The 25,809-nt window shown below is 40.7% G+C and overlaps 1 protein-coding gene across 1 annotated transcript in view; it reads left to right on the forward strand.

Moving 5' to 3' along the window:
- Positions 1 to 951: 951 nt before the first annotated feature.
- Positions 952 to 25,809, forward strand: part of LOC132403803 (kyphoscoliosis peptidase-like) — a 48,454-nt gene continuing 23,596 nt past the window's right edge. The window contains exons 1-3 of the mRNA XM_059987504.1: positions 952 to 1,380; positions 6,360 to 6,431; positions 18,122 to 18,324. Coding sequence (XP_059843487.1) covers positions 1,237 to 1,380; positions 6,360 to 6,431; positions 18,122 to 18,324 — 419 coding nt within the window. The 5' untranslated portion in view covers positions 952 to 1,236. The remainder of the gene's footprint in view (positions 1,381 to 6,359; positions 6,432 to 18,121; positions 18,325 to 25,809) is intronic.

Here is a 25,809-nt window from a genome sequence, read left to right on the forward strand (position 1 = left end):
AGGGCTTCTAAGGCAATTCCACTGATCTTGGTCCTAATGTCTCAGGTCCCTTACCACTCAGTATATCAGTTCAGTAGGATTCCTCACAACTATGTCAATCTTTAATTGTCAGTGCTGTTTAGCCTTGAGATATTTTTAAACTCTATGGACATGATGTATTAAGGAAATCTAACTTGTCGTTCATGTGGAATTTGACCTTTAGTGAAGTTTTTCCCAGAAGTTTAATTTGTAAAGAGAAGGACTTCTTTTGAACAGAGGGAGCAATTCTTTAATTGCAGCTAGTCTTGAAATCTCTGCAAAAGGAGAAAGGTTGCCAATGTGAAATTTGGGGTTTTGACATTCTGGCAGGGTGAGAGGGTGAGGGAGTTGCTGGGCTGGGGGGTGGGAGGGAAGCTGTCAGAAGATAAGTGATTGTTGAGGGACTCTACCAGTAGGCCCATCATCTGAGCAGAAAGAAAGGCCATACTTGTGTGTCAGGCCTTCTGTGCTAAAATTATTTCATTATAAAGCAGGTATGACATGAAAAAAAACTCAAAAGAAAAGGCTGCTGGTCATACTGGTTATCAGTGATTAAAAATAAATTTTGAAATTATGGAAAATCTCTGAACTCAAAAATAAAAGTTTATTTTAAAGAGCTTTCTTGAAAACACAAGTAGATTTAGTGAAACCTGCAGTTAACATTAATTTGCTTGGAACTAGATTATGAGTGTTCCCCATTTGTTATAGTGGTTTGGACTAATAAGAAAATGCAAGTACAATTTGCATCACAGTATAATCTGCGTTAAGTTTCTGTCAGTTCTTTCACAGGCTGACCTGTATTCAATGGTGTCATGCGGAATGGAATCAGGCTATTCAGGCCAATGAATCTGCACCAACCATCAAGCCCCTATTTATACTAGTTAAATCTCTCTCTCACCCAGTCTCCCCCCCCCCCCCGATACCCCTCTCACGCCAACCACCCCCTACTTCACCAGCTCCTCTTAGACCAGTGTACTATCTTGCATGTCTTTTGGAAATGGGGGTGAAGTGGAATATCTGGGGCAAACCTACACTGTCACAGTATGAATGTTCAGTCAACACAGAGGTTAGAATTGAATCTGAGCCACTAGAGGCTTTGAAAGCAACAGCTCTGGGAATTGGGAGTTTGTATTCCATTGACACCTTGTTCTATTTCTACAACAGCTGAGAGACCAGTTGGATTTGGTGGAGCAGCAACATTATTCTGAGTTGAAAGGAATGAAGTTGGAGATTTCACAGCTGACCACAGAACTGCACCAGCGTGATGTAGCTATTGCAGAAATGAGTGTAGCCACCTCCAACGTGGATCGCCAGCTTCAGAGTGAACTTGAGAAAGCTGACAGAAAAGCTACAGAAATCAAGGTGTTTTTGATTAATCTCAGTCATTTATTTGAAGTTAAAATTCTGGAGATGTAGAACTTGCTGTAAATTTTCTAGCAAGTCGGGCAATATCCGTGGAGAAAGAAACATAGTTGACTGTTTGGCCAAAGCCCCTTTATTGTATTTCTTTCAGTGCTGCCTGATTTGAGGATGAGGAATGAATTAAAGAGGCTAATAAAATCATGAGGGGGTATAGATAAATTAGTGGTCACATTCTTTTCCCACGTTAAGGGAATGTATCACTCGAAGACATTGGTTTAAGCTACATGTCTAAATGTATTTGAAATGGCGTAATTGGAGATCTTCCTGCCTAGGAAGACCCTGACGTCTTAACCTGTGGGAACTGCATCTATCTGCAGCTTCTAACAATCCATGTTGAGGAGTTGTTGTTAGAACTGGAACTAGATGAGCTCTGGGTCATTCGAGACATTGAGGGGCGATAGATGGGACATCTTGAGGGATAGTTACACCCAAGGTGCAGGACACAGGAGACTGGGTGACAATCAGGAAGGGGAAAGGGGTTAAACGGCCAGTATCGGACATTCTTGTGGCCATCCCCCTCAACAACAGGTATGCTACTGTCGATACTATTCAAGGATGGGGGTGACCTAACAGAGGAAAGTCACAGTGGTCAGGTCTCTGGCATTGAGTCTGGCTCTGTGACTCAAGGGAAGGGTAGAGAAGAGGCGAGCTCTGGTGATAGGGGATTTGTTAGGGGAACAGAAAGGAGGTTCTGTGGATGGGAATGAGATTTCCAAATAATATGTTGCCTCCTGGGTTCTATCTTGGATCGAGTCCTCAGCATTCTTGTGTGGGAGGGTGAGCATGGTTCAAGTAGGTACCAATGACATAGGTAAGAAAAGTGAAGAGGATCTTCAAAGTGAGTTCAGGGAGTTAGGTGCTAAGTTAAAGGACAGGATAAGAGTGCCAGATATATGATGAGGGCGTGTGCAGACGTGTTAAGACCTCAGACACGTCAGGAATCAAAAGGTTGAATATGGTGCGACTAATGTTCTGAACTACGCATATTTCAGTGCATGAAGTATTGTAGGAAAAACAGATGATCTCAGCACATGGATCAACACGTAGTCATTAGTGAGAATTGGTTGCAGGAATGGCAGGACTTGACGTTCAATATTCCGCAGCTCCTAAAGGATTCTATAAATATGTTAAGGGCAAAAGGATTGCAAGGGACAAAATAGGTCTTCTGGAAGATCAGAGTGGTAATCTATGCATGGTGCCTAAAGTGATGGGGGAGATCTTAAATGGATTTTTTTCATCTGTATTTACTCGGGAGATGACACAGTCTATGGAAGTGAGGCAGAACAGCAGTGAGATCATGCACCCTGTAGTGATTAGAGAGGGGGAGGTATTTACTGTCCTGAGGCAAGTTAGGGTGGATAAATCCCCAGGGAAATTATAGGCCAATGAGCTTGACATCAGTCGTGGGAAAGTTATTGGAAGGCATTTTATGGGACTGGTTATATATAAGTATTTGGAAAGAAATGCACTAAATAGGGTTAATCAGCATGCATTGTGTGTGTTAAGTCATGTCTAACCAACCTTATAGAGATTTTCAAGGAAGTTATCAGGGAAGTTGATGAAGACAAGACAGTGGGTGTTGTCTGCAAGAACTTTCGCAAGGCATTTAATGAGGTCCCATATGGGTGATTGGTCAGGAAGGTTCAGTTGCTCAGTATTCAAGATGAGGTAGTAAATTGGATTAGACATTGGCTTTGTGGGAGAAGCCAGAGTGGCAGATGATGGTCTAAGATTGCAGTAAGGTTTTACACCATGTAAAACCTCATGATGTAAGGTGTTTGTTGAGGTAAAGATTGAGGGTTGGAGGGTGAGAATTCAGAGAGAGAATGGGCACGTGATAAACAGATGAACTGCAATTATTAATGATGGCAGTCAGTGCACATTTTGAGTAAGTTAAATAACCCTGATTTGAGTGGTGAATGGGAACAAAGTTAAAATTTCCTTTACTATAACCTGTGCATCATACTTTTGCAAAACTCGAGAGCTTTGAGATTTGTATTCCAGTTCAGTTCTTGAGAGCTTTAATTTATTTTTTGCTTTTGAAGGATATGCAGTTTTGTATTTCAAAATAACATACAGTTTCATGAGGAATTAGGTTTCTGTCACCAGTTGTGACGAGAACAGAAAATTGTACTTCTAGCATGATGGCACCAGTGACCAACAGCAACATCTTGCAGACAGCTCAGAAAACTACCAGATATTCTTCTTCTAAATATACTTATTCTGACCTGCAATCAATTGCAACCTGTAATTTCCCCTTTAAAGATTAATTTTTGAGCAGACAAAACGATTTGGCATTTCTGCTATATCTTGGGGGATTTGTTGAAGATGAGAGTAGAGAGTGCAGTTATGACCATCACTGGGATTGTTTGCTCCATTGATTCTTAATGATGGAACATGAACTCTTTGTCAGCTCCATGACTCTGCACCAATTAAAAGATTAAAACAGTTGAGGACAAGAGCGGACATCTGCCTGTGTCTGAATTCTCGTTTTGCTGCTGACAGTGGCCAGAAGGTGCAGGACTTTTGTGTCCCATACCGCCGGGTTCAGGGGCAGCTGTTGCCTGCAAACATCAGGCTCATTGGACTGGCTTCACTTTCTTCAGGCACTCCATGGCTATGGACCTATTTTTGGGGACTCTGTTTAATATTAATTGTTTACTTTTTATTGTTTGCACAATTTGTTCTTCTTTTTCACACATTGGGTTTTTAATGGTTTTGTGTAATAAATGTACTGTACTTTGAACTTTGAAAATTGTACAGGCCCTGGTCCTGTTTAATAGATGTGATATACTCGCTTCCTCAAGCTCAATAAACTATGTAAAAGAGGGAAGAGCAGTAAATTATGATAATCATGAGGATATGAGGAGCATTCTGTCCAGCCATAAACAATGCTTGCTCCCATGTCAGATAAATGACAGAAGAAACGGATGCAGAGGAAATTAAAATTTCTTTCTCCCTCATCACTTTCATGCTATACATTTAACTCTCAATTTTCAAATCAATGCCCATTTGTATGCATCTTGGGAACCAATCCAGTAGTCATTGGCTGTTCAGCTTTGTGATTTAATGTGATCCCAGGTTTCTGAAGTAACTCAATGGTACCTTATTTTTAATATTGTATCATTGAATGTTAACAATGGGATCCTTTCCCTCTTACTGCAAGTTTTACTCTAACTGGTACTGGGAAAGCAACATTTCTTTGTATCTTTTCATCACAGCTTGCAGAGAAAGTTGTATCTGCCCTCTCAATATACTTTCTCTTACAAAGGTACTGTTCCTTTTGTGCCTAGACCTTGTGTGAGAAATATTGGAGAGGGAAAAATCGTAGTTATGGCAATTTCAAGTACCTTGAAATTAGAATTGGTTAGAAGAGGCAGGTAAAGGGTTTACTAGAATGGAAATCTCACTGTCGGCATTCTACTCCACCAAGTGTGTTAGGAGAGGATTCACTGGAGTGATGGGAAGTAAAGCAGAGATGGAAAGGGAAGTAAAAGCAGGAGAATATCCAGTAAGTACACCATTTTAGCCTTTAGATCTTAACAGCGTTAGGCACAGCAAAGACCATGGTGATAGTTGTGAGGAAAGTTATGAGAGGCATCTAACAGAGCGTGGGAAAATTAAATGGCCAGTGTTGATAGGCATTGATGTCGATAAACATTTAAACCATTCTATAGCGGTGCCAAGAAAATTAACATTTCTCAAAAATAACAGACAGAAATATGAGACAACTAAAAATGTAAGAAAAATGAATGTCTTCAAAAAGTGCAAAAGAGCAAGGCTGAGTATAATAAAGTTGATAGAGTATTCAAAAGTATAAGAGGTATAGATTGGGTAAATGCAAGCAGGCTTTTTCACTGAGATTGGGTGAGACTACAACTAGAGGTCATGGGTTAAAGGTGAAATGTTTAAGTGGAACATGGGTGGTGAGAGTGGAACGAGCTGCCAGCGCAGGGGTACGGAGGACTATGGTCCAGATGCAGGTTGATGAGACTAGGCAGTTTAATGGTTCAGCATGGACTAAAAGGCTGAAGTGCCTTTTTCCATGCTGCAGAATGTCCTATGACTATGACTAAAATCCAAGAATGGAAATAATAGTTAATAATGAGAACTGCACCTACATTTTTTAAAAGAAGCTTTCAAAATAGGTGAATAATTGGCAAATGCATTTCAGTGCAAGCGACGTATGAGGTAGATTATCATGATGAGAAAACAAGTAGATCCTGTATTTAAAACATTCAAATAAAAATGAGAGGAGAACAAATGGGTAGGTGGGAATAACTGTCACATTACTACAGCTAGAAAGAAAAGAACTGATGTTTATTTCTGGAGAGAGAATTACGAAGCTGAAAAGTCAGACTAAGCTTATTTAAAATGTTGCTTAGAACATACTGTACCTGGAGTACAATGTATGAGTCGTGGTGCTGTGTTTCAAAAGGACAGTGACAGGTGAACACTTTGTGGACTCAGAATGTTTAAGATTACATAACTGTGATAACGAGGCATGAGATTGTTTCCATATGCAGGGCAATACAAGCCTTTATATAACCACTAAGGAATCAAATCCTCTTCATTGAGGGTGGTGAGATTAAACTGGGTAGATTTTGGAGGGATGCTAGACAAATACAGGTGGGGAAAAAATGGAGGTTTGTTGCACAGGTGATGTATCCAAAGAGGCGCAAGAGGAATATAAATGGCAACATATATGATGAGCTAAATACATCTGTTTACATTGCATGTAGCTGATGTTATGGGTTTAACAGGTGCTGAGGATGGATTTAATTTTCACTCTTTTTTTTAGTTCAGTTATTGCAGTCACCTGCTTAAATTGATACCATACATATTGCATTGTGAGTGATGTTGTAGGCATTGAAATTGTCCTGCATTAACATTTCATTTTTTTTCTTGCTCTTTCTCAGCTCACACAGATGCAATTCAAGACCTTGAAATTAGAAAATCAACGCTTGGCAGGAATCTTAAAAGGAGATGAGGTAAGAGGAATGTAAAATTTCTGAAGAACACAACCAGGATAGATAGTTGAAAATATTTCCCCATGATGTGTTTAAAGTGATGGATAAGGAGTTAGAGGAAATCTGGGTAAGAGCTTTTTCCACTCAGAGTGATTGGAATCTGGAATTCACTGGTGATATGCGTTCATTTGAAAGGTTGATTTTCAAAACGGAGGCAAATGTACAGTAGAGTTTCCTGGAGTCAGAACAAAGGCATTATTGTTCTTACTTGAAATTAATGATAGACTTGATTGTGTAGGGCATTATTTCCAATGCTTCAGTGACACAGATAATGAAGCCTTGGTGAACTGAGGACAGGCCAGGTAAAAGGCCAGGGAGATAAGGATAGCAAAGGAAGTTTAATGCTGAGAGATAAGAAGTGTTATATTTGGGTAGAAGGAAAAAGACAAGGCAACATAAACTAGAAGAAGCAGTATAAGAACATAGATGTGTAGGATAAGTTGTAATTTTTATTGAAAGTGGTTAAAACAGCATGACGGATCCCAGAGTTATAAGACAAAGGCAAAAACAAGTAAATCATGATAAACCTTTATAAAGCTTTGCTTTTACCATATGTGGACGATTGTGTCCAATTCTGGGTATCAACTTTAGGAAAGATGTGAAAGGTTTGGAAAGTGCATGAAATAAACTAAATTATTCTGTGGCTAGAGTCACATAGAACAGAAACAAGCTCTTTTTCCCAAATGGTCCATGCTGACTAAGATGCCCATCCAAGCTAGTCTCATTTGTCAATGTTTGACTCAAACCTTTTTAACCTTTCCAATCCATGTACCTGTCCAATTGTTCTTTAAGACTTGTTATTATGCCTGCTTCTTTCTCCTGCTTCCCATTCCATATATGCACCAACCTCTTAGTTTAAAAAAAAGTCCTTGAGTTCCTATGAAATGTTCTTCCTCACCCACCCCCCCCCCCCCCAGCTTAAACCTATACCTCTCATCCTCGATTCCCCAATCCAGGACAAAGACCAGGTGCATTCACTTTATCTGTGCCACTTATACACCAATCTGCAATCAGATAACAGACTTGTTATCGATAAAGACACAGTCAGTCTGTGTGGGCAGCAACGTCTCTTGTCCCAATACGCTGAGCACTGGCATTCTACAAAGCTGTGTGCTCAGCCCACTGCTGACGCATTACTGTGTCGCAGGATCTATTTCAAACCGTGTCACCAAGTTTGCAGATGACACTACAGTGGTTGGCCTTATCAAGAAAGATGACAAGGCGGAGTGTAGACAGAAAGTAGATTGGCTGGTGGATTAGAAACTTAAAAAATCTACAGCACAATGCAGGCCCTTCAGCCCACAAAGTTGTGCCGAACATGTCCCTACCTTAGAAATTACTAGACTTCCCCATAGCCCTCTAATTTGCTAAGTTCAATGTACCTATCTAAAAGTCTCTTAAAAGACCTTATCGTATCAGCCTCCACCACCATTGCCGGCAGTCCATTCCACGCACTCACCACTCTCTGAGTAAAAAACTTAACCCTGACATCTTCTCTGCACCTACTCCCCAGCACCTTAAACCTGTGTCCTCTTGTGGCAACCATTACAGCCCTGGGGAAAAAGCCTCCGACTATCCACACGATCAATGCCTCTTATTATCTTATACACCTCTATCAGGTCACCTCTCATCCTCCATTGCTCCAAGGAGAAAGGGCCGAGTTCACTCAACCTGTTTTCATAAGGCATGCTCCCCAATCCAGGCAACATCTTTGTACATCTCCTCTGCACCCTTTCTCTGGCTTCCACATCCTCCCTGTAGTGAGGCGACCAGAACTCAGCACAGTACTCCAAGTGTAGTCTGATCAGGATCATATATATAGCTGCAACATTACCTCTCAGCTCCTAACTTCAGTTCCATGATTAATGAAGGCCAATGCACCATATGCCTTCTTAACCACAGCATCAACCACCACAGCTGCTTTGAGCATCCTATGTAATCAGACCCCAAGACCTCTGATCCTACCCACTGCCAAGAGTCTTAATATTAGTACTATATTCTGCCATCATATTTGACCTACCAAAATGAACCACTTCACACTTATCTGGGTTTTGAACACCATCTGCCACTTCTCAGCCTAGTTTTGCATCCTATCAATATCCCACTGTAACCTCTGACAGCTCTCCACACTAATCACAACACCTCCAACCTTTGTGTCATCTGCAAACTTACTAACTTGTCCCTCCACTTCCTCATCCACGTCATTTATAAAAATCACGAAGAGTAAGGGTCCCAGAACAGATCCCTGAGGCACACCACTGGTCAATGACCTCCATGCAGAATATGATCCGCCTATAACCACTCTTTGCCTTCTGTGGGCAAGCCAGTTCTGGATCCACAAAGCAATATCCCATTAGATCCCATGCCTCCTTACTTTCTCAATAAGCTTTACATGGGGTACCTTATCAAATACCTTGCTGAAATCCATATACACTACATCAACTGCTCTTCCTTCATCAATGTGTTTAGTCACGTCCTCAAAAAATTCTATCAGGCTCATAAGGCACGACCTGCCCTTGACAAAGCCATGCTGACTATTCCTAATCATATTATACCTCTCCAAATGTTCATAAGTCCTGCCCCTCAGGATCTTCATTAACGTACCAACCACTGAAGTAAGACTCACTGGTCTGTAATTTCCTGGGCTATCTCTACTCCCTTTCTTTAATAAAGGAACAACATCCGCAACCTTCCAATCCTCCGGAACCTCTCCCATCGCCATTGATGATTCAAAGACCATTGCCAGAGGCTCAGCAATCTTTTCCCTCTCCTCCCATAGTAGCCTGGGGTACATCTCATCCGATCCCAGTGACTTATCCAACTTGATGCTTTCTAAAAGCTCCAGCACATCCTCTTTCTTAATATCTACATGCTCAAGCTTTTCAGTCCACTGCAAGTCATCACTACAATCACCAAGATCCTTTTCCAAAGTAAATACTGAAGTGAAGTATTCAGTAAGTACCTCTTCTATTTCCTCCGATTCCATACACACTTTCCAACTCTCACACATGATTGGTCCTATTCTTTCATGTCTTATCCTCGTGCTCTTCACAGACTTGCAGAATGCCATGGGGTTTTCCTTAATCCTGCCTACCAAGGCCTTCTCATGACTCCTTCTGGCTCTCCTAATTTCCTTTATAAGCTCCTTCCTGTTAGCCTTATAATCTTCTAGATCTCTAACATTACCTAACTCTCTGAATCTTTTGTAAGCTTTTCTTTTCTTCTTGACTAGATTTATTAGTCTTTGTATACCACAGTTCCTGCACCCTACCATAACTTCCATGTCTCATTGGAATGTACCTATGCAGAACTCCACACAAATATCCCCTAAACATTTGCCACATTTCTTCTGTACTTTTCGCTGAGAACATCTGTTCCCAAATTAAGCTTCCAATTTACTGCCTGATAGCCTCATAGTTCCCGTTACTCCAATTAAACTCTTTTCTAACTTGTCTGTTCCTATCTCTCTCCAATCCCATTGTAAAGGAGATAGAATTATAATCACTAACTCCAAAATGCTCTCCCACTGAGAGATCTGACACCTGACCAGGTTCATTTCCCAAATTAAATACAGTCTCTGCTCTTGTAGGCCTATCTACATATTGTATCAAGAAACCTTCCTGAACACACCTAACAAACTCAACCCCATCTAAACCCCTTGCTCTAGGGAGATGCCAATCGATATTTGGGAAATTAAAATCACCCATCACGACAACTCTGTTATTATCACACCTTTTCAGGTTCTGTTTCCCTATCTACTCCTCGATATCCCTGTTGCTATTGGGCGGCCTATCAAAAACACTCAGTAAAGTTATGACCCCTTCCTGTTCCTAACCTCCACCCACAGAGACTCTGTAGACAATCCCTCCGTGACTTCCACCTTTTCTGCAGCTGTGACACTATCTCTGATCAACAGTGCCACACCCCCACCTCTTTTGCCTCCCTCCCTGTCATATAAACCATATAACAATTACAGGCCATCTTGGCCATTCTAGTCCATGCCAAACGCTTACTAGTCCCACCTAGTCCCACCTACCTGCACGCAGCCCATAACCCTCTGTTCCTTTCCCATCCATATACCTATCCAATTTTATTTTAAATGACAATATCGAACCTGCCTCTACCACTTCTACTGGAAGCTCGTTCCACACAGCTACCACTCTCTGAGGAAAGAAGTTGCCCCTCGTGTTACCCTTAAACTTTTGCCCCTAGCTCTCAACTCATCTCCTCTTGTTTGAATCTCCCCTACACTCAATGGAAAAAGCCTATCCACGTCAACTCTATCTATCCCCCTCATAATTTTAAATACCTCTATCAAATCCCCCCTCAACCTTCTACTCTCCAAAGAATAAAGACCTTTCTGAACCATCTAAAACTCGGCACTTGAAGTAACCATTCCTGTCCCTGCACCATCCAAGTCTCTGTAATGGCCACCACATCATAGCTCCAAGTACTGATCCAAGCTCTCTATCTACTTGCGATGCCACTTTTAGGGAATTATGTATCTGTACTCCCAGATCCCTCTGTTCTACTGCACTCCTCAGTGTCCTAGCACTTACCTTGTATGTTCTACCTTGATTTGACCTTCCGAAGTGCAATACCTCACACTTGTCCGCATTAAACTCCATCTGCCATTTTTCAGCCCATTCATCCAACTGGTCCAAATCCCTCTGCAAGCTTTGAAAACCTTCCTTACTGTCCACTACACCTCCAATCTTTGTATCATCAGCAAAATTGCTGATACAATTTGATTTATCATCCAGATCATTGATATAGATGACAAATAACAATGGACCCAGCACCGATCCCTGTGGCACACTACTAGTCACAGGCCTCCACTCAGAGTAGCAATCCTCCACTACCACTTTCTGGCTTCTTCCATTGAGACAATATCTAATCCAATTTACTACCTCTCCATGTATTCCTAGCGACTGAATCTTCCTAACTAACCTCCCATGTGGGACTTTGTCAAAGGCCTTACTGAAGTCCATGTATACAACATCCACTGCCTTCCTTTTAACTTTCTTGAAAAACTCTAATAAATTGGTTAACATGACCTACCATGCACAAAGCCATGCTGACTGTTTCTAATAACTCCCTGTCTATCCAAAAACTTGTAGATCCTATCTCTTAGTACTCCTTCCAATAATTTACCTACTACCGATGTCAAACTTACCGGCCTATAATTTCCCGGCTTACTTTTTGAGCCTTTTTTAAACAACGGAACTACATGAGCTATCCTCCAATCCTCCTGCACCTGACCCGTGGATATCAACGTTTTAAATATTTCTGCGAGGGCCCCTGCAATTTCAACACTAGTCTCCCTCGAGGTCGGAGGGAGTATCCTGCCAGGTCCTGGGGATTTGTCTACTGTGATTTGCCTCAAGACAGCAAGCACCTCCTCCTCTTTAATCTGTATAAGTTTCATGACCTTCCTACTTGTTTGCCTCGTTTCCATAGATTCCATTCTAGTTTCCTTAGTAAATTCAGATGCAAAAAAAACCCATTCAATATCTCTCCCATTTCTTTTGGTCCCATTCTGATCTTCAAGAGGACCAACTTTATCCCTTACTATCCTTTTGCTCTTAACGTACCTGTAGAAGCTCTTAGGATTATCCTTCACCCTGACTGCCAAAGCAACCTCATGTCTTCTTTTAGCCCTCCTGATTTCTTTCTTAAGTATTTTTTTGCACTTTTTATACTCCTTGAGTACCTTATTTGCTCCCTGTTGCCTATAAATGTTATACATCTCTCTCTTCTTCTTTATCAGAGTTCCAATATCCCTCGAGAACCAAGGTTCCTTATTCTTATTCATTTTGCCTTTAACCCTGACAGGAACATACAAACTCTGCACTCTCAAAATTTCTCCTTTGAAGGCCTCCCACTTACCAATCACATCCTTGTCAGCGAACAACCTGTCCCAATCCACGCTTTTTAGATCCTTTCATATTTCTTCAAATTTGGCCTTTTTCCAGTTTAGAACGCCAACCCGAGGACCAGATCTATCTTTATCCATGATGAAGTTGAAATTAATGACGTTATGATCACTGGAACCAAAGTGTTCCCCTACACACACTTCAGTCACCTGCCCTAACTCATTTCCTAATAGGAGATGTAACATTGCATCCTCCCAACATCTATATATTGCTTGAGAAAACTTTCCTGAACACATTTCACAAACTCTAACCCAGCTAGACCTTTAATAGTATGGGAGTCCCAATCAATGTGCGGAAAATTAAAATCCCCTAAAATCACAACTTTCTGTCTCCTGCAGTTGTCTGTTATTTCTCTGCAGATTTGCTCCTCCAATTCTCGCTGACTATTGGGTGGTCTATAATACAACCCTATTAATGTGGTCATACCTTTCCTGTTTCTCAGTTCCACCCATATGGTCTCCGTAGACAAGCCCTCTAATCTTCCCTGCCAAAGCACTACTGTAATATTTTCCCTGACTAGCAAAGCCACCACACCCCCCCCCCCCTTTCATCCCTCTGCCTCTATCATGTCTGAAACATGGGAACCCTGGAACATTGAGCTGCCAGTCCTGCCCCTCCTGTAGCCAAGTTTCAGTAATGGCTATGATGTCATAATTCCACGTGTCAATCCAGGCCCTCAGTTCATCTGCCTTTCCCACAATACTCCTTGCATTGAAATATACACACCTCAGAAGATTGTTACCACCACACACAACCTTACTATTTATGACTTTGCATGAACTACTAACATCATTTATTTTTACTCCCCTTCCACTATCTACTCTGGTTCCAATCCCCCTGCATATCTAGTTTAAACCCTCCCCAATAACACTAGCAAACCTCCCTGCAAGTATATTGGCCCCCTTGTAGTTCAGGTGTAATCCGTCTCTCCTGTACAGGTCCCACCTGCCCCAGAAGTGGTCCCAATGATCTAGAAATCTGAAACCCTGCCCCCTACACCAGTTTCTCAGCCATGTGTTCATCTGCCTGAGCATCCTACTCTCACTGGCACGTGGCACAGGCAGCAATCCGGAGATTACTACCCTTGAGGTCCTGTTTTTCAACTTCCTACCAAACTCTCTGTACTCACTCTTCAGGACCTCCTGACTCTTTCTGCCTATGTCATTGGTACCGACATCTGACTGATCAACCTCTCACTTTAGAATGCTGTGCATGCGATCAGAGACATCCCTGACCCTGGCACCCAGGAGGCAACAAACCATCCGGGAGTCTCTGTCACGACCACAGAATCTCCTGTCTGTACCCCTGACTATGGAGTCCCCCATCACTACTGCTCTCCTCTTCTTCCTCCCTCCCTTCTGCACTGCAGAACCAGACTCAGTGCCAGAGATCCAGCTGCCTCAGCTTGTCCCAGGTAAGCCATCCCCCCAACAGTATCCAAATCAGTATACCTGTTCTGGAGGGGAATGGCCACAGGGGAACCCTGCACTACCTGCCCTTTCCACTTCCCTCGCCTGATGGTAACCCAATTACCTGTGCCCTGTACCTTAGGTGTAACTACCTCCTGGAAGCTACTGTCTATAAACTGCGGTCATCCAGCTCCAGCTCCAGTTCCCTAACGCAGTCTGTTAGGAGCTGCAGCTGGATGCACTTCTTGCTGGTATCATTGTCAGGGACACCGGAGGACTCCCTGACTTCCCACATCCTGCAAGAGAAGCATTCCAACATCCTGCCTGGCATATTCTCTAGTCTGAACAAAAAAAAAGAAGAAAAACAGAAACTTACTGGAACCTACCGTTGTCTCTGCCTGTTTCTCGCCGAAGCCTGTTTGAGCCAAAGCCGTCCCACTCCAATGATGGCCGCTACGATGATGACCGCTGTCTATGGCAGTCTCCCTTTTAAACCTTGGCGCGCTATGTCACGTGCCTGCGCAGTAGAGCCTCTTTTCTCCGATCAGTTAAAGAAAAGAAAAACGACCTTCCCTTCGCGATGCTTCAGTCTTTCACTCTCAGCCTCTTGCTTAGATCGTGGATGCGATCTGAAACATCCCGGACCCTGGCACTTGGGAGGCAAACTACCATCCGAGATTCTTTCCTGTGTCCACAGAATCGCCTGTCTGACCCCCTAACTATAGTTCCCTGTCACAACTGCCTTTCTCTTCCTTTCCCTACCCTTCTGAACCACAGGGCCAGACTCTGTGCCAAAGGCACGGCCACTGCCGCTTCCCCCAGGTAGGCTGTACCCCCCCCCCCCAACAGTACTCAAACAGGAGTACTTATTGTCAAGGGGTACAGTCACAGGGGTACTCTCTGGTACCTGACTCTTCCCCTTTCCTGGTGTGAGAAGAACAACCTAAGCCTGAGTGTGGAGAAGACCAAAGAAATCATTGTAGATTTCAGGAAGGTGCAGACAGACCATCCACCACTGAATACATGTCTTCTCCATAGAGAGAGTTAAGTGCACCAAGTTCCTGGGAGTTCACATCACAGATGACCTCACCTGGTCCCTTCATATAATCTCCCTGAACTAGAACACACTGCAACGTCTCCACTTCATAAGATTTCTTCTTCTGTTGAAAAAAATTCCATCACCCGTGCCTCCTCTTCTATTCGCCACTCTAGCCTCTTACTCCATCTCACCTGCCAAGCTCCTCCACCTGGTCGTCTCTTCCTCCTTCCCTTTCTCCTGTCAGATTCCTTCTTCTACAGCCCTTATCTTTCCTACCTACCTGACTTCACCTATCACCTAGCTATCTTCCTTGCCCTCTGCACCCCCACCCCCCAACCCACCTTTTTATTCTGGCATCTTTCCCCTTCCTTTCTGGTCCTGAAGAAGAGTCTTGGCCTGAAATGTTGTCTGTTTATTCATTTCCACTGCCTGACCTGCTGAGTTCCTTCAGCATTTTCTGTGTTGCTTAGGAGTACAAAGCAGCATCAAGATTGGCGTAACATTATGAGCTGAGTAGCCTGTCCAGTGCTGCACTGTTTTACATTCTATGTTGGAACTGCTTTACAGAAGATGCTAAACTCTTTAATATTTTCTTCTGCTAGGCTTATTCTGTTTGATACAGTGCTTTGTAAAAAAAAAATTCAACCCCCAACCCTTTGTTGAGTATTACAACCAGAGATTTTGATCAATTTATCTGAGAATTTTTATTTGTGAATCACATCCTCCTTTTTCTGCCCAAAAAACAGAGAAAATTGTAAAGCATGAGAAACTGAAAATTCAATAACTGAAAAGTATTCATCCCCCTTTGCCTGATACTTAGTTAAACCACCTCTTCCAGCTATTACAGCCAGCAGTCTTTTTGGATAAGTATTTATTAGCTTTGCACAGTGGACAAGATTTGCCTATTACTCCTTGCAAAATTACTCAAGCTGTGCCTGATTAGTTGGGGAGCAGCAGAAGACAGCAATTTTGAGGTCAGAGATATTTGATCAAATTAAAGACTCTGACTCTCAAGGACATGAACTTTCTTCATTTGAAGCTACTCCATGGTTGCTCTGCAGTGTGCGTGGGTTGTTGTCTTGCTGTAAGTCAAACTTCCTCCCCAGTTTAAGCTTTCTACCAGAGGCTAGCAGGTTTAGCAGCATTCATCTTCCCATCAATCCTGACCAGATTCCCAGTCCCAGCTGCTGAAAAGCTTTTCCATAGCATGATGCTGCCTCTTACTGTTACCGTACTTTACAGTAGGGATGGTGATACCTGGCTGAAGTTCAGAATTAGATTTATGCCTCATTTACAGTTCAGTGTTGAGGCCAAAAAGTTGTATTTTAGTTTCATGTGATCATAAGACCTCTTTCACACCTTGCCTTACAGGTGAAGATATGTTTTTTTTTAGTTATGGCTTCTTCTTTGCCACTCTTCCACAAATACCCATTTTGTGCAAGGCCTTAGAGATTGTGGAGCCATGAACTCCACCATCTCCAGTTGCAGCCACCGACTTCTGTAGCTCATTCAGTGTGACTGATAGCATCACGTTAGCTTCTCATGGAAGTGTCATTTTTCTCCAGCGACTAAGTTTAGAGGGACTGCCTGACCTAGGCCGTGTAGCTGTGGTTTCATATACTTTCCACTTTTTTACAATGGCCTGCACTGAGGAGAGAGGTATGTTCAGTGCCTTTGAGGTAGTCTTGTACCCTTTCCCAGATTTCTGCAGCTCTATTATCATTTCTCTGACTTTCCTTGAATGCTCTTGCCTTCATTTTAATTTCGTCTGTTAAAAATCTACTATACTGTTGGACCTTAGAGAGAGGATATTTATTCAGGTGATCTTCCAATTTTATACATCAACAAACTGGGTGAGTTGGTAAGATTATCTACAGTATTGCACCTGAGGAAAGCTAGCATCAGGGTAGAACATTCACAGTGAGCAATAGGCCACTTTCAAGAAATTATGGATCTGTATTCCCAGATCCCAGTACTCTACTTCACTTTTCAGTGCCCTAACGCTCACCATGTATGTCCTACCCTGGTTTGTCCTCCCAAAGAGCAACATTACCACATTATCATCAAGATTGTTGGTATAGGTGACAACCAGCAAAGGGGATGAATACTTTTTCAGCCTCACAGGTTTTGGAAATTTTCATTTTATTTGACATGATGCCCAGTATTTTGTAGATCATCTCAAAAATCCTACGTCAATGTATGTTAAATTTAGAAAATGCCACTGTAAAATGTGAAAACAGTTTTAGGGGCAACAGCATCAGAATCATCCATCTCTTCAGTGAAGGTGTTAACTTTGTTTTCATGAAAATCTTTACCCACGTTCACTGCCACCCCTATATTAGGTTTTTTGATAAAGTAGGTTTTGCAATTATTCACTTGCTCTTTACATGCTGAGTTTTCTTTGATTCTACTTGCTGTTTTACCTTTTTTTGCCATTAGAGGCATACATCACAGAAATGGGTCCATCATGTCCATCACATTTCCATCAGTACAAATCCTATTTGCCAGCAATAGATTCCCAGCTTTCTAAGTATTGCTGGTATCAGCATTCACTTAGATATTATTTTAACCGCCACTCCCAGAGGGAAATAAAGCTAACATCGTACTCATGTCCTGCCAACATCCTTCTATACTCTTCCAATCTTATAGTTATCTTTCCTGCACTAAGGTGACCCAAGCTACAGACAATTCTCCAAATCTGGCCTCATCAGTGTTTTATACAACTTCAACATAACATCCCAACTCCTGTACTCAGTACTCTGATTTACGAAAGCCAATGTGACAAAAGCTTTCTTTATGACCCTATCTACCTGTGATGCCACTTTCAAGAAATGATGCATCTGTTTTCCTGATCCCTCTACTCTACTGCACTTTTCAGTGCCCTAACGCTCACCATGTATGTCCTACCCTGATTTGTCCTCCCAAAGAGCAACACTGAGATTGTTGATATAGATGACAAACAACAATGGACCCAGTACCGATCCCTTTGGTGCTCCATTAGTCACAGGCCTCCAGTCAGAGAGACAACCATGTACTACCGTTCACTGCCTTGTCCCCTGAAGCCAATATCAGATATAATTCACAACCTCATCTTGAATGCCAAATGACTGAATCTTATCGACTAGCCAACATATGGGACTTTGTCAAAGGCCTTGCTGAAGTTATCAGTTGAAGAATGAAATGATTGATAAGTTGTGTTAGTTATTTGTCTTCAGAAGTTATAGGGAAGAATAAAGGTAATATATTTTTCATTCATTTCAATTTCAGCAGAATTGTTCACTCATGGACCTTCGGGATGGCTACTTTTCATCTCTGAGGCAATTGGAACAGGAAAATCAACAGCTCCAGAAAGAACTAGCTGACGTTAGAAACAAACTGGAAGTGTCAGTCAAAGTGTCTCAGGAGAGATATGAAATGCTTCTGCTGCAGATACAGAAAAAGCTGATAGACATCAGAGAGACTGAAGACAGGTATGGAGGCTTTGGTAGTCATGATGTTTCAGAATACCTTGACTGGGGATTATGATAGACAAAGTAGACAAATTCATTCTCTTGGAATTGGTCATGTCTTGGAAACACCATGCGTTTGTCATGGTCTCCAATAGGATATGGCTACCTGAAGTAGATACCCAGTGTAAATGGCTTTGGAGGTCCTTAACAATGCCTTATCCCTGAACTGTCAGATCAAACATGGCAAAGAAATTTCCCACAGTTTACTGCTTTTTGATGAGTCACTGCTAACAAGTTGAACTCGGAAGGAGTAGCAGCAGAAGTATAGAGTGTACAATGATTGAAGGACTTCAACATCTATCCTCATTTGTAGCACAGCTAGAAAGTCAGCAGCTTGGGATAATGTCTTTGACTCCATCATTGTTTGGCATAGATATCTCTGTACAGGCAAGTTCATAGCTGTACAATAATGGTATGCTGTGTTGTGTTGTGCAGCACTGGCACTTTTGTTAAAAGGGATAACCCTAACCCTTTCTGTCAAGCCAGGGAACTAAGTGAAATGAAAATGAAATGAAATATCTTTATTGTCATTGCATGGTACAATTTGCCATGCACCAATACAGCAAAAATGAGTTTGCAACTCTCGTACTCAATGCTATAAAACAACAAATAAAATAAATAAACAATAAATAAAATCAAGTAACCAGCCAGTACAAGCAACATCCAACAGTACAAAAGCGCAACTCAGATGCATGACAGCCATAAAACCAGTATTAAAAGTAGCAATATAACAAATTTATGGAAGATGCTTGATCAATTGGTTCAGAGCAATTATAGCTCTGGGGAAAAAACTATGTTTCAGTCTGGAAGTGCAGGCATAGAAAATCTTATAACGTCTGCCAGATGGAAGAAGTTCAAACAGATAATTGCATGGGTGTGTATTGTCCTTACAGATGCTTGTAGCGGGGGGGGGGGGGTGTCACGTGATGACGTAGGGTCGAGACGTTGGGAATCCAGCTCCTTCGTAAAAAGTAATGAAATAGGGTTTAAATGAAGAAGAGTTAACAAATACCTACTAGAAACTATTTATAAGCAACTCAGGATTATTTTTTGATATGGCTTCTAAACCGAAACAGAAGTAAGTTACTACTTCGAAGACTGCGCAAATCGGCAGGGAAGAAGGCCTAACCGTCTTGGCGAAGCCTCAGACTCAAGTTGGATCTCCTCCCGGCGAAGTGCATGGCACTTCTGATGATGTGGGACAGGAAGTTGCAGCAATGTCAGCGGTCTCTAAGAAGAAACAGCAAGAACAACACATGCGCGAAGAAACAAGTATGCATGAACAGATATTAACAAAACTACAAATCCCAACTATGATTGGAAGTGAATCGGAAGTGGAATCAGACTCTTTGGGAAACACAGTGGAAGAAGAAGAGGAAAAGTAAGAGGAGATTAAAGGAGACATAAGAGATATCCTGATATATATGATGAATGAATTAAAAGCTGTAAGGACAGATATAAGAAGGATGCAGAATACACTCGATAATGTGGTGGAAAAACAAAAGAAGATGGATAATAAAGTTAAAGAGATGGAAGTAAAATGGAAGAAAAGACTGAAAGAATAGATAAGATAGAAGACAATAATCTTGCCTGGACAACAGAAAGAAAACGGATGTTGGAAAAAATAGATGCGCTGAAAACTCTAGTAGATGAAATAATATTAAAATTGTTGGTCTTATGGAAGGCACAGAGGGAGAAAATCCAATAAAATTCTTTCAAGAATGGATTCCGAAAATTTTGGAAATGAAAGAAGGAAGCCAAGTAATTGAAATTGAAAGAGCACACAGAGCTTTAAGACCAAGACCTCAACAAGATCAAAATCCAAGATCAATTTTGATAAAATGCTTAAGGTACCAAGATAAAGAAATGATCTTGAAGGCAGCTACTCAAGGTGCTAAAAAGAGAAATGGGCCATTGATAATAGAAGGGAAAAGACTTTTTTTTTTTATCCAGACATAAGTTACGATCTTCCGAAGAGGCGGAAGGAATTTAATCCAGTGAAAAAATCTTTATGGGAAAAGGGCTATAAATTTTTATTGAGCTACCCAGCAAATTTGATCATTTTCCTGGATAATGAAGAAAGCGGAGAAATTTGTACAAGAGTTACCTGATGTCCACGAGGAGGAGTAAAGAATTATAGAAATGAAGTGGACTAATGATGAAGACATTGATAATGATAAGGTTGGATTTGACGGACATTTATAAGGAAAAAAAAAGTTGAGTATTAATTGGGAGTAGAGATGTTAATTATTTTCTTTTTTTTCTTCACTAATATATTTTCTTTTTTTTGCGGGGGAGCTGGAGGAGCTCCTGATCGATGGCTGCGAGTTTCACGTGTACAATCATGCCAATTGCCATGACCCGTAAAATGGGGGGTGTAATGTTGTGTTCTTTTTATTCGCAACATTAGTGGGGGAGGTATTTTGTTTTTTTTTCCTATATATTAGTTACCTTTCTTCTATTTTTCTTCTTTTTTGCCTGGATGGTTGGGGAGAGACTCATAGCAACATGGAGAATTTTAAACAGTTCCCAAGGTATTATGAATGATTAATTTACTTAATTTTTAAAGTTTTAATGTTAATGGACTTAATGGACCTGTGAAAAGAAAAAGAGTTTTAACATATATTAAGAAAATGAAAGGAGATATAGCTTTTTTACAAGAAACACATTTAACAGAAACAAAACATAAGAAATTAAAGAGAGATTGGGTTGGAAATGTCATTGCAGTTTCATTTAATTCAAAATCAAGAGGAGTTGCAATTTTGGTTAATAAAATTTTACTAATTAAAATACAAAATGTAGTAATTGATTCTGTGGGGAGATATGTGATTATACATTGTCAAATTTTTTCAGAATTATGGACTCTTATGAACATTTATGCACCAAATGAAAATGATGCAAAATTCATACAAGAAGTTTTTTTGAACATGGCTGATGCACATGATAAAATATTAATAGGTGGAGACTTTAATTTTTGTTTAGATCCAGTTTTGGATAGGTCAACTAAAGTTGCTACAAAATCAAAAGTAATAAAACTAACTTTATCATGAATGAAAGATTTAAACCTGATTGATATATGGAGAAAAATTAATCCAAGAGAAAGAGATTATTCATTTTATTCAAATAGACATAAAACTTAGTCAAGGATTGATTTTTTTTATTATCAAAAAATATTCAGGATAGAGTGAAAAGTGTGGAATATAAAGCAAGAATACTGTCAGATCATTCCCCCTTGATAATGACAATGATAATGATGGATAAGGAGGAATCGATCTATAGATGGAGATTTAATTCAATTTTATTAAAACGTCAAGATTTTTGTGATTTTATGAAAAAACAGATTCAGTTTTTGTTGGATACAAATTTACATTCAGTTGAGGATAAAATTGTATTATGGGAAGCGATGAAAGTATATTTAAGGGGTCAGATTATAAGTTATACATCTAAAATTAAGAAGGAATACATGGCAGAAATAGATCAATTGGAAAAAGATATCATAAAGTTAGAAAAAGAATCTCAAAGATATATGACAGAAGAAAAACGAAGACAACTTGTTAATAAAAAAACTACAATATAATACACTCCAGACATATCGTACAGAAAAAGTAATTATGAGAACTAAACAGAAATATTATGAATTAGGTGAAAGATCACATAAGATTCTTGCTTGGCAGTTGAAAACAGAACAGGCTTCTAAAACAATAAATGCAATTAGAACAAGTGTAAATAAGGTTACTTATAAACCTTTAGAAATTAATGAAACTTTAAAAAATTTTTATACTGAACTATATCAATCAGAATCACAAAATAAGATTGCTGAGATAGATAAATTTTTATCACAAATAACCCTTCCAAAATTAAATTTGGAAGAACAGAAAGGACTAGATATGCCCTTTACATTAAAAGAGGTTGAAGAAGCTTTAGGATGACTTCAGAGTAATAAATCACCAGGAGAAGATGGTTTTCCTCCTGAATTTTATAAAAAATTTAAAGAGTTATTAATTCCTCCTTTTATGGAATTATTCTCCAAGTATCCCTTCATTCCCTGACCAATCAAGAATCTATCAACCTCTGCCTTAAGTATATGTAAAAGCTTGCTTCCACAGGTTGCTATTCTTGATGGGGGTAGAAGTGTTAAGGAACTGGACATGCAAGGTGAAAGTGAGACGATCAAGGCGAGGGCACTTGCAGATTGTGAGGAGAGCATGTGAAATGTCATGGATATAAGTCAGAAGGGATTGAATAAAGGGGGATAAAATGGAGTCAAGGTATCCAGACATGAGTTTAGTGTGGCAAGTGCAGGCAGAAGCAGTGGTTGTACCCAAACAGTCAGGCCTTTAGATCTTGTGTAGGAGGTAGAAATGAACAGTGCAGGGTAAGGAAACTATAAGGCTGGTGGCAGTGGATGGGCGATGTCCTCATTAGTTGATATTTGTGATGATGTCAGAGACAATGTTCTAATGGTCCTGAGTGGGGTCCTTTTCAAGGGGCAAATAAGAGAAGGTGTCTGAGAGTTTGCTGCCTGCCCCTCAGTAAGCTAGTGGTCAGTCCACCAGACTACAATGCCACCACTTTTTTCTGCAAATTTGATGCTGAGATTGGGATTGCATCAAAGAGGCTGGAGGGGAATGTGTTCGAAGGAGGTAAGGTTTGAATAGGAAAGAAGTGCTGAAGACTCGTCAGCAGTTAGTGGTGAAAAGATCCAGCGAAGTCAAGTGGAACATGGTGTCAAGACTGTGTGGTCATGCAGTCTGAGTGTGACCATACACAGCCTCAGAATGGAGAGACATTCATTTAGAACAGAGATGAGGAGGAATTTCCTTAACCAAAGTGAAGTGAATCTGTGCAAATCATTGTCACAAATGGCTCTGGAGGCCAAGTGATTCAGTATATTTAAAACGATGGTTGATAGGTTCTTGATTAGTCAGGGTGTCAAAGGTCTTGGACTGAGGCAGGAGGACACGGTTAAGAGGTATAATAAATCAGCCATGATGGAATGGCAAAGCAGACTCGATGGGCCAAATCGCCTCATTCTTATGGTCTTATAACAGAGCAGGGTGTCCAAGAAGAAGAGGTGGGTTGGAGAATGGGGGAAGGAGTTAAAGGTGCGGGGTGGGGAACAATGTTACTGAAAGTAACTTCTCGATCATTGGTTCAAACTCATAAAATTGGTTGCATACTGCTCTAAATCATATGGTAAGTAAAATAATAATGTTTACATCTAGTTAGCACATAGTAGTTTTCAGCAAAACTGAACTCTACACTCTATTGAGCTGAGTGAAGTCCTTTCTGTTGTATGCATATTCAGTTCAAGTTGTGTACTTAAATACCTAGGGTGAGCTGGAACTGTATAGATATTGAATGTACTGTACTCAGAGCCACGGTGTGCACAAATGCAAGATGAATTCAGGAACCTACAACATAACATTCAGAGTGGAACTTCGAATATCTTTGTTTTGCTGTGTAAACTGTAATGTTTGCTTGTGTACAGAAGGTGCTGTAACTGGAAGTAACTTACAGATCATTGGTAGCACCCTCAGAAAATTCTTTGAATACAACTCGAAATCATATGGAAAGTAAAAAAGTAATGTTTACATCCTGTTATCATTTAGTAGTTGTCAGCAAAATTGAACTCTACACTATATTGAGCTGAATACATTACTTCCTAATCAATGCATTTTGAGTTAAGGGACATAAATACTGAGGGTGAGCTGGAACTCTTTAGATATTGGGTTTAGGGTCTCACAGATAATAGTGATTCTTTGGGATTATGATTTTCGATCAGCGAGGTTAACGGTCTCACAGATAATAGTGAATCTTTAGATTATGACGTTCGATCAGTGGGGTTTAGGGTCTCACAGATAATAGTGATTCTTTGGGAATATGATTTTCGATAAGTGAGGTTAAGCGATTCACAGATAATAGTGAACCTCTGGATTATGACTTTCGATCAGTGGGGTTTAGCGTCTCACAGATAATAGTGATTCTTTGGGATTATGACATTCGATCAGTGGGGTTTAGGATCTCACAGATAATACTGAATGGAATTATGAGGTTCGATCAGTGGCGTTTATGGTCTCACAGATGATAGTGAGTCTTTGGGATTATGCGGTTCGATCAGTGGGGTTTATGGTCTCACAGATAATAGTGAATCATTGGATTATGAGGTTCGAACAGTGGGGTTTGGGGTCTCACAGAAAGCAGTGAATCTCCGGGATTATGAAGTTCAATCAGTGGGGGTTAGTGTCTCACAGATAATAGTGAATCTTTGGGGTTATGAGGTTCGATCCGTGGGGTTTAGGATCTGACAGATAATAGTGAATCATTGGGATTATGAGGTTTGATCGGTGGGTTTAATGTCTCACAGATAATAGTCAATCTTTGGATTATGAGGTTCGATCAGTGGGGTTTAGGGTCTCACAGATAATAGTGATTCTTTGGGAATATGATTTTCGATAAGTGAGGTTAAGTGATTCACAGATAATAGTGAACCTCTGGATTATGACGTTCGATCAGTGGGGTTTAGCGTCTCACAGATAATAGTGATTCTTTGGGATTATGACATTCGATCAGTGGGGTTTAGGATCACACAGATTATAGTGAATCTTTGGGATTATGAGTTTCGATCAGTGCGGTTTAAGGTCTCACAGATAATAGTGAATCTCTGGGTTTATGAGGTTTCATCAGTGGGGGTTACGATCTCACAAATACTAGTGATTCTTTGGGATTATGAGGTTCAATCATTCGGCGTTATGGTCTCTCAGATAATAGTGAATCTCTGGATTATGAGTTTCGATCAGTGGGGTTTAGGGTCTCACATGTAATTGTGATTCTTTGGGATTATGAGGTTTGATCTGTGCGGTTTAGGGTCTCACCGATAATAGTGAATCTCTGGATATTGACGTTCGATCAGCGTGTTTTAGGGTCTCACAGATTATAGTGATTCTTTGGGATTATGAAGTTCGATCAGTGAGGGTTAGTGTCTCACAGATAATAGTGAATCTTTGGGGTTATGAGGTTCGATCCGTGGGGTTTAGGATCTGACAGATAATAGTGAATCATTGGGATTATGAGGTTTGATCGGTGGGTTTAATGTCTCACAGATAATAGTCAATCTTTGGATTATGAGGTTCGATCAGTGGGGTTTAGGGTCTCACAGATAATAGTGATTCTTTGGGAATATGATTTTCGATAAGTGAGGTTAAGTGATTCACAGATAATAGTGAACCTCTGGATTATGACGTTCGATCAGTGGGGTTTAGCGTCTCACAGATAATAGTGATTCTTTGGGATTATGACATTCGATCAGTGGGGTTTAGGATCACACAGATTATAGTGAATCTTTGGGATTATGAGTTTCGATCAGTGCGGTTTAAGGTCTCACAGATAATAGTGAATCTCTGGGTTTATGAGGTTTCATCAGTGGGGGTTACGATCTCACAAATA

This window comes from Hypanus sabinus, chromosome 2, assembly GCF_030144855.1.
Source record: "Hypanus sabinus isolate sHypSab1 chromosome 2, sHypSab1.hap1, whole genome shotgun sequence".
Taxonomy (NCBI): Eukaryota; Metazoa; Chordata; class Chondrichthyes; order Myliobatiformes; family Dasyatidae; genus Hypanus; species Hypanus sabinus.